Source organism: Mixophyes fleayi, chromosome 10 (assembly GCF_038048845.1).
Source record: "Mixophyes fleayi isolate aMixFle1 chromosome 10, aMixFle1.hap1, whole genome shotgun sequence".
In the NCBI taxonomy this organism is placed as follows: domain Eukaryota; kingdom Metazoa; phylum Chordata; class Amphibia; order Anura; family Limnodynastidae; genus Mixophyes; species Mixophyes fleayi.
In genome coordinates, this window is record NC_134411.1 from 32,828,168 (window position 1) to 32,844,673 (window position 16,506).

Sequence of the window (16,506 nt, forward strand, 5' to 3'; positions counted from 1 at the left end):
GCCAATTTTTAAGGTGTAGTTGACTAGGATCTCCTACTCGTCCATATGTCCACAGTTTTGTAGTGGGCGGAAATATAACAACCAGCGGCCAATCAGATCTTCAGAATGGTTACAGCAGCAGGAGATGAGTGCGCTGATCATGTGGGAGGCAATGAACTGTGTACTCGTGTGATTATGTCAGTGAGGACAGGGACAGTGACATGATGGGAGGAGAGGAATGGAGGCAGCAGGAAGCCACAGACTGAGAGTTATATAGTGGAAGGAGCAGGGTCCCCCAGCAGCACAGAGTATATCAGGAGATGAGTGATGTGTTAGTGAGGACAGGGCTGCATGTGACAGGGGCAGTGACATGATGTGAGGAGGGGAATGGAGGCAGCAGGAAGTCACAGACTGAGAGTTATATAGTGGAAGGAGCAGGGTCCCCCAGCAGCACAGAGGTATATCAGGAGATGAGTGATGTGTTAGTGAGGACAGGGCTGCATGTGACAGGGGCAGTGACATGATGTGAGGAGGGGAATGGAGGCAGCAGGAAGTCACAGACTGAGAGTTATATAGTGTAAGGAGCAGGGTCCCCAGCAACACAGAGTATATCAGGAGATTAGTGATGTGTTAGTGAGGACAGGGCTGCATGTGACAGGGGCAGTGACATGATGTGAGGAGAGGAATAGGGGCAGCAGGAATACAGACTCAGAGTTATATAGAGGAAGGAGCAGGGTCTCCCAGCAGCACAGAGTATATCAGATGAGTGTTTTGCAGCCCATTTTTGCTATAACCTGTTTTCTAATACAGAAAATGGCTATGTACCTCTCCTAATCAACTACGGTGTAAGGTTGAGTTAAGAGAGAAAATAATCCTACTAAATATAAAGCACATCCTGCATGACAGCACAATCTGCAAATGTTGCTGCATATTGTTGGTTTTTGGGATTTCTCTATTCAGTGTCTTACCAGATGGCACGTATCCTGTGCCATACTGTACACAGCAGAGGGGAGCAGCTGGGATAGAGGATAAAAGGCGCACGCTAAGCCGTCAGACCCATATAAAGCACCTCATGAGATTCCTTAACAATGGGCTTCACTTCCATAATCCTCTCAGTACAGCCCACGGCCGGTCTGAGCAGCGGAGTCCTCTGAAGGTGTAAGAGACGAACGCAGAAAGAGGAGGATTACTGACCACCTCCCTCCTGTAAGTCTCACATTCAGAGCCGCAGCATCCTCCCCTAACGGGGGCTCAGAGCTAGGGTGCCCTGCTGTGCTGGGGACAAGGTAAACCAAGTGCTGGGTTCTCAAAATTTCGGGTTGTAGAAAATCCCAGACTTAATGGACAACTTTGTAGAAAACCAAACAATTTTCTTCAACTCTATATGGACAGTTATAGGAATACCTTAAAGTGAAACTGTAATAAAACAAAAATGAAAACAGTTTTTATAGTCAAAAGTTTCTGTTTCTCATACAAATGTGCTTATTGTAACTTAATTCAGCATTAGGTAGCAGTGTAATATGTACACAGGTAGCAGTGTGATATGTACACAGGTAGCGGTGTAATATGTACACAGGTAGCAGTGTGATATGTACACAGGTAGCAGTCTGTTATGTACACAGGTAGCAGTGTGATATGTACACAGGTAGCGGTGTAATATGTACACAGGTAGCAGTGTGATATGTACACAGGTAGCGGTGTAATATGTACACAGGTAGCGGTGTGATATGTACACAGGTAGCGGTGTAATATGTACACAGGTAGCAGTGTGATATGTACACAGGTAGCAGTGTGATATGTACACAGGTAGCGGCAGGGCCGTCTCTTCCATTGGGCACGATGGGCAGGTGCCCGGGGGCCCTGCACTCAAGGGGGGCCCATCCGAATCCTAAAAAAAAAAAAATATTATTATTTTTTTTTTTTTTTAAATACTTACCTTGCGGTCACATCAGCGGTGATCCGGCTCCCTCCCTGATCCCCTCTTCCGTGCTGTGCTCGCAGTGAATGCTGGGCGTGATGTCACGCCCAGCATTCACTGCAACCACAGCACGGAAGAGGGCAGAAGAGACTCAGCGGCGCAGAAAAAAAGAAGAGGATCGGACTTAAGGTAAGTTAAGGGGGTCCCTATATATATATATATATATATATATATATATATATATATATATATATATATATGTAAAAAAAAAGTGATTATATATATAATCACGTTTTTTTTTTACATACACATATATTTTTTTTACACACACACACAAACACACTATTTATATATATATATATATATATATATATATATATATATATATATATATATATATATATATACATTCTTTAGGGGCCCGGTACACTGCATTGCCCGGGGGCCCATAAAGTTGTTAAGGTGGCCCTGGGTAGCAGTGTGATATGTACACAGGTAGCAGTATGATATGTACACAGGTAGCAGTGTGCTATGTACACAGGTAACAGTGTGATATGTACACAGGTAGCAGTGTGATATGTCCACAGGTAGCAGTGTGATATGTACACAGGTAGCAGTTTGATATGTACACAGGTTGTGGTGTAATATGTACACAAGTAGTGGTGTAATATGTACACAAGTAGCGGTGTAATATGCGCACAGGTAACAGTGTAATATGTACACAAGTAGCTGTGTAATATGCGCACAGGTAGCAGTGTGATATGTTTACAGGTAGCAGTGTGATATGTACACAGGTAGCAGTGTGATATGTACACAGGTAACAGTGTAATATGTACACAGGTAGCAGTGTAATATGTACACAGGTAGCAGTGTAGTATGTGCACAGGTAACAGTGTAATATGTGCACAGGTAGCAGTGTAATATGTACACAGGTGGCAGTGTAATATGTACACAGGTAACAGTGTAATATGTGCACAGGTAGCAGTGTAATATGTACACAGGTAGCAGTGTGATATGTGCACAGGTAGCAGTGTGATATGTACACAGGTAGCAGTGTGATATGTACACAGGTAACAGTGTAGTATGTACACAGGTAGCAGTGTAGTATGTACACAGGTATAATGGTACTGAACAGCTTATTATGTGAGATATTACCATCATAGCCAACACTGAATAGCCATATTTCCAAACTAAGATCTAAGCTAATTTAGTATTGTGCTTTGTTACCAACTGCAAACTTCCAAAATAAAGGAACATCAGAGTTCAATCCACCATGAAAATAACATTCCAATATAAAACTGTTCAGTAAATGATATAATAACAATATGTACATTTTAAACTCGAGACAATGTTATAGTTTCATGTTTATTATTTTTAAATTTTATTGAAATAAATCACTTTTATTTATTTATTTTAAATACAAGAAGCACCTACAGTACTTGTCTTCTTCTTTCCCAGTAAAATCTGTCAAAGGCAAAAAACCACTAAGGGCATATTCTTTGAATTCCCGCGGCGTTAAAACTATTACGTTACGTTATTACGGTAATAGTAAGCTCGCGGCTCAGGGAGCTGCGAGCTGAAATCCAGCGAGAGAACTACCATAATAACGGTAATAGTGTGCGTGCCGCAAGATTTTTGTCTAAAGGGCCAAGAATTGAATATGCCCCTAAGATTGCATTCTTGAGTCTCAATCAAGGGATAATCAGGGAAATTATCTATATAAATATCTTTATTTTGAAAGTAATTTATATGCTGCTGTGCTAATTGTTCTACTATACTTTTTTGTTTGTACAATATATTATAAAATTAATGTTTTCTTTTTGCAGAATAGGACATTGGTTATGTGTGATAACCTTGAAATCATATTTTAGATATCCTACCCAATGGTTCATTTTGTTTTTTAACAAAACAGTCACCATTACCCTCAAAAGGTATGTGACCTCTCAGCTTGGGGGCAACTCATGGAGTACTGTAGGTCTTGAATGGAAGGTTTCGGTTGTGGTCTGGATCAGTGGTGGAAGTGGGGGGTATACAGTGGTATATCATACCACCACTGCTCCTACTGCACTCATTGTAACACTATCACATTCAGGATTACTTACATTTTCCATACCGCCACTTCTAAATATCCACTTCGACTACTGCTGTTTATGTATTGGTCAATTGTTGCCTGATGTTTTTTATTATTCAATAATAATGGGAGATACATTAGTATTTTAGCTTTGTATAGTAAACTTTTTATCTATTGTCTAAATACTGCACTATGTCGCCACATTCTGTATTGTGCTGGGGTAACCTCTACCCCTGTTGAATCAGGTTCGAAAGTTCCTTACCAACATATTAGGCTCAACAGTCCCCATTTTCACAGCAAGAGTCCATATTTCCATAGTTTGAAAGCGGCAGAGTTTATCGATTTTTGAGTTGCTACTTTGACAAATATGTAAATGGTTTTGGGCAGATCCTGGCGTGGTCAGAGACTATGGGCAATGGCCAAATGTGTCAGGATTTATTTTGCCCTGTAATATCGTGAGCTCTGGGGTTCAGTAAGGTATTGTTATGCCAATGACTTCCTGTAAAGCTACAGCCTTAAACTACAAAGTGATTATCAGCGGAATCTCATTGATAAACTTGTTAAGTTGTTGCTACTCTGTTACACCAGAGACACCCCAATGCACCACATTAATAGAGATCATGTTTAATGTTTAACAGCGATAGTGTTGTCCCCTGCTCCTCACTATTTCCCAGTGAAGCCTCTTGTACTTGTTAATGGAGCAATGACCCTACGTTACCCTCTGCTGGCTATGTAATTCATGATAACGCTCGTCCCCCAGCGCCTCATTCATACCCAGGAGACGGCAGTGAATTAAATTCATTCTTGCAGAATGCGACTTGGCGAGGAATCTTATTCAGATGGATGGACGCAGCCAGGAAGAGGATTCTGTTTGATTTAACAGAGTGTTAATCTCTCAATAAAAAAAGATATCTCAATCTGTCGGACGCAGAGCAATGTGCTGCCATTCATCAAGAAAACTGCGCCATTTGTTCCCCGTCCTGGTCTGAGTGTCAAAATATATAACTGATCGTAGGATAGAAATTTGTAAAATTTCTTCTACTGCTACTTTTTTCTTTTTTGATTTGATCAACAGTCTTTACCAGTCAATAAAAATAATGGAGGGGGTGCGGAGGTGTTGGAGAGAGCAGCTTATGAATTAGGGGGCACACAATTAAGTATTTAGGGTGCATTCACCCATGCCTGATTAGAGTTCAGACGTACACCCGATTGGAGGCAGTATTTTGCACATACCTCTTACCAGCTGTCCCGATTTCATAATGACAGTCCCAATTATAGGTCTCTGTCCAGCTTGGGGACATGTTTGAATATAAAATAAAAATCCTATGACATTTTTAACGGGTAGAAAAAAAGACCCATCTGAGTGTAACCTAAAGGGGAAAAGTGATTGGATACAAAAGCATTTGAGGGTACAATAATGGAGGTGAGCAGGCAGCAGTGACAGGGCCAAGGGAGGGCATCACACGTAAGGGGCAGAATAACGCAAGTCTGCACGGGCACAGACTGATTTCATGCAAGATACGATATGCTTGTATACTGCAGCGCTGTGCAGAGAACTCACTCACATCAGTCCCTGCCCCATAGGAGCTTACAGTCTAAATTCCCTAACGCACAGCCAAGGGTTAATTTTGTCAGCAACCAATTAACCCACCAGTATGTTTTTGATGGTTTTGGGGGGTGAAACCCACACAAACACAGGAATGTTCGGGAATCAAACTCATGGCCCCAGTGCCGTGAGGTAGAAATGCTAACCACTGGGCCACCGTTATATATATATATATATATATATATTTATATTTTGCAGAGAGCACTGAGATGCGATGCTGTCAGACTCAAGACAAATATGCATAACTGCACCTCAGTTTCCCTTCCCTTCACCCAAATACCAGAAGGAGCAGCACAGTGGCTCAGTGGTTAGCACTTCTGCCTCATAGCACTGGGGTCATGAGTTCAATTCCCGACCATGGCCTTATCTGTATGGAGTTTGTATGTTCTCCCCGTGTTTGTGTGGGTTTCCTCCGGGTGCTCCAGTTTCCTCCCACACTCCAAAAACATACTGGTAGGTTAATTGGCTGCTATCAAATTTGACCCTAGTCTCTGTGTGTGTGTGTGTGTGTTAGGGAATTTAGACTGTGCTATGGGGTGGAGTCAGTTGCTTTAAGCATTACAATTCTTAATGAATTAAAAATAATTACATTTTTAGCTTCACACCATTTTTCTCTTGTTAGCGGGGCCCAAAAAAATGACTTTTCACACCTATGTCATTTCTCCACAAAAAAACAATTTCATTCTTTTCACTCATGTGAAATGAATTATCGCCTAATTCTACTTCCCACACTTTGGGTGGTGAAAAGATTCAGGGACAGTGGGAATCACGCACAAATGTGCCTAATTCTGACAGCAATCCATAAATAATGTCTATTTTATTTAACAAAACAGTAACACAAACACTTAGAGGTCTATTTATTAATAGACACGATAGGGCTGGTTTATATCGCAGCTAGAAAATCAGGTCTGGAGCTGCAGGGATGTTTCTGAACATTTCTTTTGTAAGATACAATAGATTTCCTGTAGAGTTTATTATCTCTACTAAGAGGTAGATTTATCAAACCTTCTATAAGGGAACAGTGGAGGTGTTGCTTATAGCAACCAATCAGATTTTGGCTATCATTTCTCTAGTGCATTGTGGAAAATGACAACTTGAATCTGATTGGTTGCTATGGGCAACAACTTTGCTTTTCCTTTTTTAGAAGTTTTGATGTATTTACCTTTATAAATCCTAACTGTCAATGATAAAACCTCATCCCAGGGTCCAATCACAACAGCCTAAGGGGTATATTTACTAAACTGCGGGTTTGAAAAAGTGGAGATGTTGCCTATAGCAACCAATCAGATTCTAGCTGTCATTTGTTGTAGATTGTACTAAGTAAATAACTAGAATCTGATTGGTTGCTATAGGCAACATCTCCACCTTTTTCAAACCCGCAGTTTAGTAAATATACCCCATAGTCTCTGTTGTCTGCCACCATGAGATGAAGATCTCCTTTTACCTTAGATACCACTTCACCCATAATATTAGATTTCCTCTGGTTACTACACAACTCTCTTTGGACTAAGTATCAGGTGATACTTGACAATGGAGGAAAAACTGCTTCTCCGACTAAAGCATTGTTTCTTAACTCCAGTCCTCACACACCCCCAACAGCACATGTTTTCAGGATTTCCTTAATCATGTACAGGTGACTTAGTCTACTTGGCTGGGTCAGTAATTATCCCACCTGTTCCACAGACAGAAATCCTCAAAACATGAGGGGTAAGTGAGGACTAGAGTTAAGAAACACTGGCCTTGTCTTAAAGCAATATCTCTCCCACTTCCAGGACAGTAGAGGGTCAGCGCCGTCTTCTTACACGCCCGCCCGTACACTTCTGGTTCATCAGCTACTTGATCGCAATATCAAATCTGTTTCCTGGTGCAAATTCTCCTACAGGTCACTTGCATCCACTATCTGTTCTTGAGACAATCAATGGAAAATATTACATAGAACTTGGTTAAAAGATTCATTCGCCCCTTTTTCGTCACCTGCAGAGCAGGAATCTCTTGGTCTGAAGAGGTTCCATGTATTAAGACCATCCCTTATTTTATAGGGGTCTGTAAAAAAGAACTATCAAGACCATTACTCTTCGTTTCTGAATTGTTTGCTTAAAAGAAGCATGTGTTTTCACTAAGCTGGGTTAGGGGGGTGGGGAATGCTATGTGAAGTGCATGAAAAGAGACAAGTGGACGGCTGCTTTTAATATTTGGGATGGCCATTTTGAATACTTTGTTATGCATTGGATTGATGTAAAGCCCAACCCCCCCCCTGCTGTCTTTTAGAAGTTTATTGACATTTTTTTTAGAGAAATCCTGGGAAGTTTTATTATTGCAGTGTAAGAGGACATCCTAATGTTTTCACCCTGTCTGGAGATCCACCATAAGTACGTCTGCCAAGTTCTGTCTCGCCTGCAGTAACCAATCCATAGGCAAACCGAGGGGGACGGGGGATGGGGGGAGAGGGGGGGGGGGTTCCTAGTGCCTGGAAACCCCCTCCAAGTCTGGGGCACTGTATAATTGAGGTGGCTGGACCCTGCCCCCGCTTCACACGGCTCTGCTTGAAAAGGGAGAGCTGCTTGCACCTAACAGTGGTGCACGCAGCATTACCCATGTATATTATGGGGATAGGAAGAGTTGGAGAGCAGCCAAGCACTGTCTAGTATTATAGCCACACCCCCATACATGCTGGTCACGCCCACTGGCGGCGTGGTGTGGAAACCCCCCTCTACAAATCCTGCGCTTGCCCCTGCAATCTGTATGCATAGATTGAGAAGGGTCTATTTGAAGTTTCCAAAGTGTCTTTCTTGGGTTATATTTTTTTTCCCTCTCCCTCAGGGTCTTGAGAGGGATCCAGCCAGGGAGTTAGAGGTGAAGGCATTTGTGATCAGAACTTGCATGGGAGAAAAGGCTGTTTCTTCCTAAATTAGCCAGTCTGCTGCCACTTGCAGGTTGTCAGAAGAGCTGACACTCTCCTCGCCTTCACATAATATCACCTCTCTTGCTATAAATACTGCAGCTGACAGAAGCTCTAATTGTCCTCGCTGATTTCTTTTTCCCGTTTCCATGGTAATCGCTAAAATACATGACAGATGTTCACTGCATGCAAATTAAATTAAGCAAACTAACTCAAACTGTTGTTTATTGGCAAGCTTGTCGTCTTTGTGCTCCCGGTTCATCTGCCTCCTCGTGTTTCCTAATATAAAACACAGTAGCCACAAACATATTTAGGTTTTCTATAGATATATATATAATATGGTATTTAATGCAGAGCAAAAAAAAGTGCATGTTTGTCTTATGTGTAGTACACGTTTATACAGGGATTTGTCATTGGTTGGCGTCCAGGATATATCTTAGAACATGTTTATAGGGAAAGACAAGCAGATGTTACGATGTTTACAATAAGTCACTTTGTATTAAGAACATTGTCATATAATCCAACATGATTTATAAAACTGATTTTCTTTGGTCATTCTCGTTTTTATTCTTTTAATGCTACAAGATAGCATATTGTTAGTTAGTGCCAGAATTCTATTATAATATGTTTGCAACCCAAGGTCTGATTGGAATGCAGAGAACCCACCATGAAGATCAGTATTATAGTAGACGCTGTCGTGTTTAGTTTAAAGAGATTGCAGGTTCTTGGAATCTATTAAAGCCAATAAAAGATCAAAACAAGCAAAAGAAAAAGCAAGCAAAAAACTGCAGTACCACGAGTGACCAGTAGGTGACGATGCAGAGATTTTTTTTTTTATTCTAAAATATAGTTCATTGGACATACTCATACTTCGCAGTGCTTAAAAGGACAAAATAGGTCCCATCCTGATCTTCCCAAATACTATCTTAATCTGTGCAACTGCGCATGCCTTAGTTTGAGATAAAAAGAGTAAAGGGGGGAGGGGAGGAGATTGGGGCACAAACCCCCATTAATATTCAATATAGGATAAAGGATAGAAATGATCAGCACAAATAAAAGATATAATAGACTATTAAAAAACATATGAAACATACACTATACTTGTAAGGGGCAGGACAGTGGTCTAGTGGTTATCACTTCTGCCTCACAGCACTGGGATCATGAGTTCGATGCCCGACCATGGCCTTATCTGTGTGGAGTTTGTATGTTCTCCCTGTGTTTGCGTGGGTTTCCCCCGGGTGCTCCAGTTTCCTCCCACACTCCAAAAACATACTAGTAGGTTAATTGGCTGCTATCAAAATTGACCCTAGTCTCTGTCTGTGTCTGTGTGTGAGTGTGTGTCTATATTAGGGAATTTAGACTGTGAGCTCCAATGGGGCAAGGACTGATGTGAGTGAGTTCTCTGTACAGCGCTGCAGAATTAGTGGCGCTATATAAATAAATGATGATGATGATAAGGGAAATAATGCAATTTATTATATGTAAGGAAGTATATAAGTAAGTACATGTAATAAACAGTATGTTAGCTCAGTGGCACAGTGGTTAGCATTGCTGCCTCATAGCTATGGAGTTTAATTCTGACTTAGAGTCTTTATGTTCTCCCCGTGTGTGTGTGTGTGGGTTTTCTGAAGGTGTTCCGGTTTCCTCCCACAGTCCCCCAATTCATTCAAAATCTAGTGCTTACCCCTGCACTGACATGTTCTACATTAAATTAGCAATAGCCCTGGGCTCCAGTAGTGGATCCTATGGTAACTATAATGGTTAATCCAAGCCGTTCCCCTAGTTATTAGGGTGATGTATGTGGCGTTATGAGTGGGGTCTGGAGGGAGCTTTGCAGATCTAGGTATCACCGTGCTTGCTCTTCATAGAGCCACCTTCACTTCCCATCAGGTTGGTTTATTCTCTGCACAAACGTACATGAAATTGTTTTCCATTATAGAACACCCTGATACGGCACCTCCTTAGCCGTAGCTCCAGTCATAGCCAGTGTTATATAGAGGGAGCCCTCTTAACTCACTTGGAGGAAGGTTGCTGGTCCCAGCGAGCGTGAGGAGCCCACATTAACCTGTCTTCCTCAGACACCCTTTATATGAAACTACTTTTGTTATTTATAGATCTTAGATGAGTAAAACAGAACTGTCCTGACCTCCGAGCATTCGGCTCTAGATAATATAATGGGAAATGTTATAGGGGAGGATGCACTTAGCTGTATAACTTCTGTGTCTAGTTCGCTTTTGCCCGTATGTTTTCAATTGCAATGAAATGCTGCTTTTTTTTAATGTACAAATGAATGTCTATTACATTTCGGGGTCACCCATAGGCCAGTAACTGCCACACTAAATTCTGCCGTCTGTGGTGGGGGTCGATGAGGCCGAAACTGAGTGTGTGCCGTGGGGACAATTACAATGGGGTAGTCTCAATCTATGGATATTGCCACCAATATGTGTGTGTGTGTGTGTGTGTGTGTGTGTGTGCCTCAAGCCTCCTGGAGACTAACGTTTTGCTGGAACTCATTGTTTTTCAGTGCCAACAACACCCCTAAACAGGTGGAGGTCCGCATGCACGAGAGCCAGCTGACAACGGATGAAGTGCACCCCCGGTCGCCATGCCTGAGACTATGCGACAAGCTCCGAGGGAACCTCCTGTTAACGCTCACAGTACTTGGTTAGTCCAGAATATGAATACAGATTATTCACCGTTGACAGACTGATCAGGTGGTCTATCTGCTCTTGTGGATTTAATTTGGTGCAAGGTGCCACCATGTGTCTCTGGAACAGTCTGTGGAGCTGGTGTGGTGCATCTGGGCCAATGGAGATAACAGGGCCCTCTGCACGGGAAACTAGCGAGCTGTGGGCCCCAGTTCCCTCCTCCCCGCTTCCCTACACCGGGGGTCCACAGCTCGCTAGTTCTGTCTCTGTCGTGGAGACACCTCACCTCCATGTTTTGACTGAAATCTCATGTATATTATGGGGATAGGAAGAGTTGGAGAGTAGCCAAGCACTGTGTAAAATTATAGCTACGCCACCATGCATGCTGGTCACGCCCACTGGCGGCGTGGTGTGGAAACCCCCCTCTACAAATCCTGCATTTGCCCCTGCCTGTCTCCTCTCCTAAGCTGTTTTATGCTCGTGTTTCTGCTGCCTTATTCCCTCATGATTGACAGTTCCATCACTATTACCTGAATGAACACAAGGGCTAGCAATTGCAATGAACGAAGGAAAAAGGTGCGTGGAAATAGGGATCATTGAGCAACTTTACAGTGCACACAAGGGTTCAGTGTGAACACGGGGTGAGCCATAATGTGCGAAAATAGTTAGTGCACTATTCCTGGGCATTCACAGTGAGCGCTAGAGTATGGTCAGGGTGTTTCCTTAAGGACCACACACTTCTTATTTTTATCATAGGTCTAAGGTTTGGCTGCTGTGGGAAGCCGACTAATGAATGTGACATATATTTTTCATAGCTAAATAGATGTGTACAAATGTGTTTTGTCTGGACGTCCTCATTAGAGTGGGCAGTCAATCGAATCGGTGTCCTTATGGTGTATTCAATCAACTGAGAATAGCATTACAATGTTTACTGTTAGACTAAGGGAACAGCTACAAATTGTGACAGGTGAACGGGGATATTCTACAATAGTACATCAGGGTTAGCATGTTGTTAAATAAATAAAAAATAGTCATAAAGGATTATTAAACCCAAACTTCAAGTTGTATTACATAAAAAGGCTACGAATAACTCACAAATATATACGTGTATATGTTATCAGAACTGAAATGATTTGAGATAGTGGGGAAGGTATTTTATTACTGTCAGTAATCCCCTTGAAGTATGCTGCATTCAGCCACTTCTAGACACAAGTGGCAGATAACAGAGGACAATAGCTTGCACTCCGCGGCATCCAAATGTAAATTCAATGTGAAGTAGCTCTAGTTCTATCAAGATATAGGAATGTTTAGGTATATATCTATGAACATAATTATCTGTAAGACTAAATAAGTTTGTATTCAGATGTACTTTAAAATCGGAAGTAACTAGCAAGTAATATGTACAAAAAATTGTAATTCAGTAGTGACTTATCCAGAGACGGGGTCAGATAAAATAAGTCATTTAAAACTATAGTTTAGTGTGGCAATATTAAACCATGTAATTTAAGATATGTTTGATTATAGTGTATTTCCTTGCCACTTTTAAAGGGTAAATCCCACAATATTTTACCAGACAGTAACAGGGTTGTATTGTTTCAGAATGTGAAGGTATGAAAATAATCTGTGTTATTATAGTGTAGATTTTCTGTGTATTGTCTTTATTTAACCGTCTGAAGGGTTTGTGATTGTATCCCCTACCCTACAGTCTGTCTCATTTTCAGACCCCTGATCTGGCCATTCCTACAATGACACCAGATCCCCCTCCTCTGCCACAAAACTACGCCCTAAGGGGTTTTATTGAGATGATTATCAGACGTCAATAAGATTGACAGGGGGGCCGTAGACAGTAACGGTTCTGTCACAGAGGCTCATTTGTAGAATGTAGTTAAAGTGACACTGCAAAAGAAAAACTATAAAGTCCAAAAAGAAAATGATACCTTTATTAAACAAAAACAGGACAGGGGACCTGGATTTGTGATGAGGACACTGAGGCTTGACCCTGAGGCGGCAGAGTTCCAAGGGTGGTAGGCTGACACATTGTTTCTTATGTCTACCAGTGCCAGAATAAGTTAATATAATGACTGGTAGAATGCATTTATTTTATTCAAGCGGGACAAGGTAGATGGGCAGGGAAGAAAGGGTAGATAAAATCACGTGGCACTGAACATAAATGAGGGAGAAGGAGGGGGACATCCGATGTTGCCGGCAGTCCATCATTAGCTCAGCCTTCTGGAATATAGAACTCTACGTATTTTATTGTAGGCCAACATTCTATCACAATCTGAAAAATAGAAGCACATATCTGGTTGTTATGGGTTACAGTACATTGAGCCCGGTGCACCATTTTATTGAATAAGCCTCTTATCTGTTCTGAAGAAGGAGGACATTGGAATGTACCCATAGCTTAAAACAGGGGTGAAGCAAGGTAGTTCTACAACCCTCCGGAGCCACAGGTTGTTGCCTCTGGATACACATGTCTGCACATATAATAAGTCTTCACGTTCCGAGCAGAAGGGTCTATGTTGGCCGACAGGCTGCCCAGAGGCAGCTTGTCCCATGAAGCCCTGTCCTTGAGTTATTTTGCCCCTTTGGTCATAGTGAGCGCAGGGTCACTCAGATCCAGAGGCCTTCTCTATCCATATACAAACTGACACATCTATTACTAGAGGAGTTGTGTGCCCTGTATTATATAATATAATGTGTGAGGTTCCAGAAAATGATCACACTGCTCATCACTGTACTAGGTCAATCCCATGAGTCCTGTGTTAAAGTCTCTGCTGTCTGGTTCACAGGTGTTATCATGGGAGCAGTTTGCGGGGGGCTCCTACGAATGGCGTCTCCCATCCATCCTGACATTGTCATGGTCATCGCCTTCCCGGGAGACATTCTCATGAGGATGCTGAAGATGTTGATTCTTCCTTTAATAATTTCCAGTTTAATCACAGGTAAGTTGATGGGGCTGTTGGCTCCAGAACCTGCCTGCTTTCTTCCATCCATCGAAAACGGGACACGGTAGAGGATTAGTACTACTCAGATAGAGCAACCTACCGATTGCCAAAAGATAATGTGCTCATCTGTTCAGCGGACAAAGGACAACGTCCAATTTCATCACTTCCCATCCGCTGTTGTGTAACATATCTCATTTGCAGATGTTGCCAATTATTTGTAAAATGATGACAAATTAGGCTAAAAAATTAAATTTACTTTAGGTCAGTGCTCCTCGTTATGGTCTAGCTGGAATGTAATTGGAGCGGTTGTATAATTGAGCGGATGGCAGAAAGCAATTATGCACATGATGACATTTACATGGATTTGGTTGGGTGCTTTGGATAGAACATAAACCCAGTCACTTACCAAAATGCTGCATTGATTCTAATTTAGTATGGAGTTTGGGGTTGTTAATATGTAAATGTTGAATTACCTTAACCCCAATAACTATAAGCTGTTCTGGGTATTAATGAAAGTATTTGAGCTTTTTGGTCATTAGATTCATGAACGCGTTGATCAACTAGTAACATCAAACGCATTGCAAATATAAATGTACAGTATGTAAGATGGAATATTTTTTATTATACAAATCAAACATACTCACATTGCTGTTCTACGTCAACGACACCCAAAGGGTAATTTTATTAGAAATCAGATCAAAATAATTTTTTTAAAATATCCATGTAAAGTCTGCTGTGGTATATCACGAATTTGCAATAAATTGTAACAACCAATCAGACTTCGCTTCTCTACCTTGTGCAATTGGAATAACAACCAAGTGCTGAATGGCTGCCGTGTTTTGCAGGTGAATTCACTACAGTAATTGCGTCCTAGTAAGTCTAGAAATTTTGGACTTATATGGTTTTATGTGGGCAAGATATAGCCACAAAATAATTCCTAAACCATCAAAAAATCGCAGCAATGGCTGTCAATACAAATATTGAACAATTGTTTTACATAAAAATAAACCAGGTTCTCCTACATTCTATTTCTTAGTAACTTTTATTCCAAGAGGAATTTCGGGACCTTTTAGTGCAATGTTGGGGCCCCTTCCATAGCTGTAGGCCCAGGTCCCAATACTTTGTTCTTGCCCCCCGCTCCTTTCTGGGCGTCTCTGGTGCGACCTAATGATACATGGACGCGTCCCCAGATACACATCTCAGGAGGTATATCTATTGCGTTTACTGATGATGATGATATTAATGACAACGGCCGTTTCTGATTGGTTGTTTACATATTGCCCCCTACAGCTGGTAGTAGTCCATTCATTAGCGACACGATTATGTCATGCTAAGTCGCGGCCGTCTGTTCACATTTCTTATTGGCAGGCTGGATTACTGCGGGAAAGAAAATCACTATTGGATTTATAAAGTGTTAAACGACACATGTGGGGTTGTTTGTATCTAATTGCATTTTACAACACAACTATGTACTATCATTGGGCATAAGTATACGCATTTGTACGCCCGATGTATACCTGACATAGACAGACAGCTGTGTTTTGAGTAGAGATGCTCAGGCTCGGTTCCTCGAGAACCGAACACACCCGAACTTAGGGGATCCGAGAGCCGTGCCGGCTCGGTACTGTCGCGTGCCCTTGGAATTGATAATGAGGCAAAACGTCATTGTTACGTCCTCGGATCTGGTGAATTTTGAATTCCTTTTTAAGATCCAACATAATGGGGGGTGGGAGGGAGGGCGGACCCTCATTTTTCTTTTCTGCCACTGCTGTGTGCCAATGTGTCCTAGATGTGCTAGGAACTGCCGTGTGTTTGTGTCATTGCTCTGTCGCTTACCATCCAGCCAGGTCGCTGCAGTATGTGTCCGAAAGTGTATGAAAATAATATTGTGACCTGTGAGGTTGTCAAAATTGACTGCAAATTACTTGAAATTAGTGTTATTGAGGTTAATAATAATGTAGGAACAAAAAAGAGCAAATTTATGTGATTTTAGCATATTTTAGGATTTTTCTAAAAAATCCAAAACCAAAACACACTAGGGCAGTTTTGCCAAAACCAAAACACAAAGCTAATCCAGATCTAAAACCAAAAGCAGTTCGCATTGGTCAGTGAGCATCTCTACTGTAAAATAACTGTCACAATCTCCAGCCGTAATACTTAAACTCTGATTTGTGTATATCGATTCTGCTTTTGTCTATAAAATACCTTCCCGTATGGCGGATCCGATAGATGTGCGGTGTAAATCGACTCAGCTTGATGTTAGAAGCCTCATTAGTGGAGCAGAGACGTACGGAGACATTCAGCTTTGTGTGTAAGTTCCGGCACAGAAACCTCGGCTGAGGAACACAGAAGAGATACCGGAGCTCTCAGCAATTAAAATCAGAACATGTCGACTGGATGAGAACATCTGTGGCCCCAGTACTGAAGCGCACAATTA

The 16,506-nt window shown here is 41.7% G+C and overlaps 1 protein-coding gene and 1 long non-coding RNA gene across 4 annotated transcripts in view; one reads left to right on the forward strand and one right to left on the reverse strand.

The window, feature by feature from the left end:
* LOC142103953 (uncharacterized) overlaps positions 1 to 16,506 on the reverse strand; it is a 396,555-nt gene that overhangs the window by 132,957 nt on the left and 247,092 nt on the right. The window lies entirely within an intron of this gene.
* SLC1A2 (solute carrier family 1 member 2) overlaps positions 1 to 16,506 on the forward strand; it is an 84,215-nt gene that overhangs the window by 39,907 nt on the left and 27,802 nt on the right. For all 3 annotated transcript variants that reach the window (XM_075188337.1, XM_075188335.1, XM_075188336.1), the window contains exons 2-3: positions 10,998 to 11,137; positions 13,914 to 14,066. In XM_075188337.1, coding sequence (XP_075044438.1) covers positions 10,998 to 11,137; positions 13,914 to 14,066 — 293 coding nt within the window. The remainder of the gene's footprint in view (positions 1 to 10,997; positions 11,138 to 13,913; positions 14,067 to 16,506) is intronic.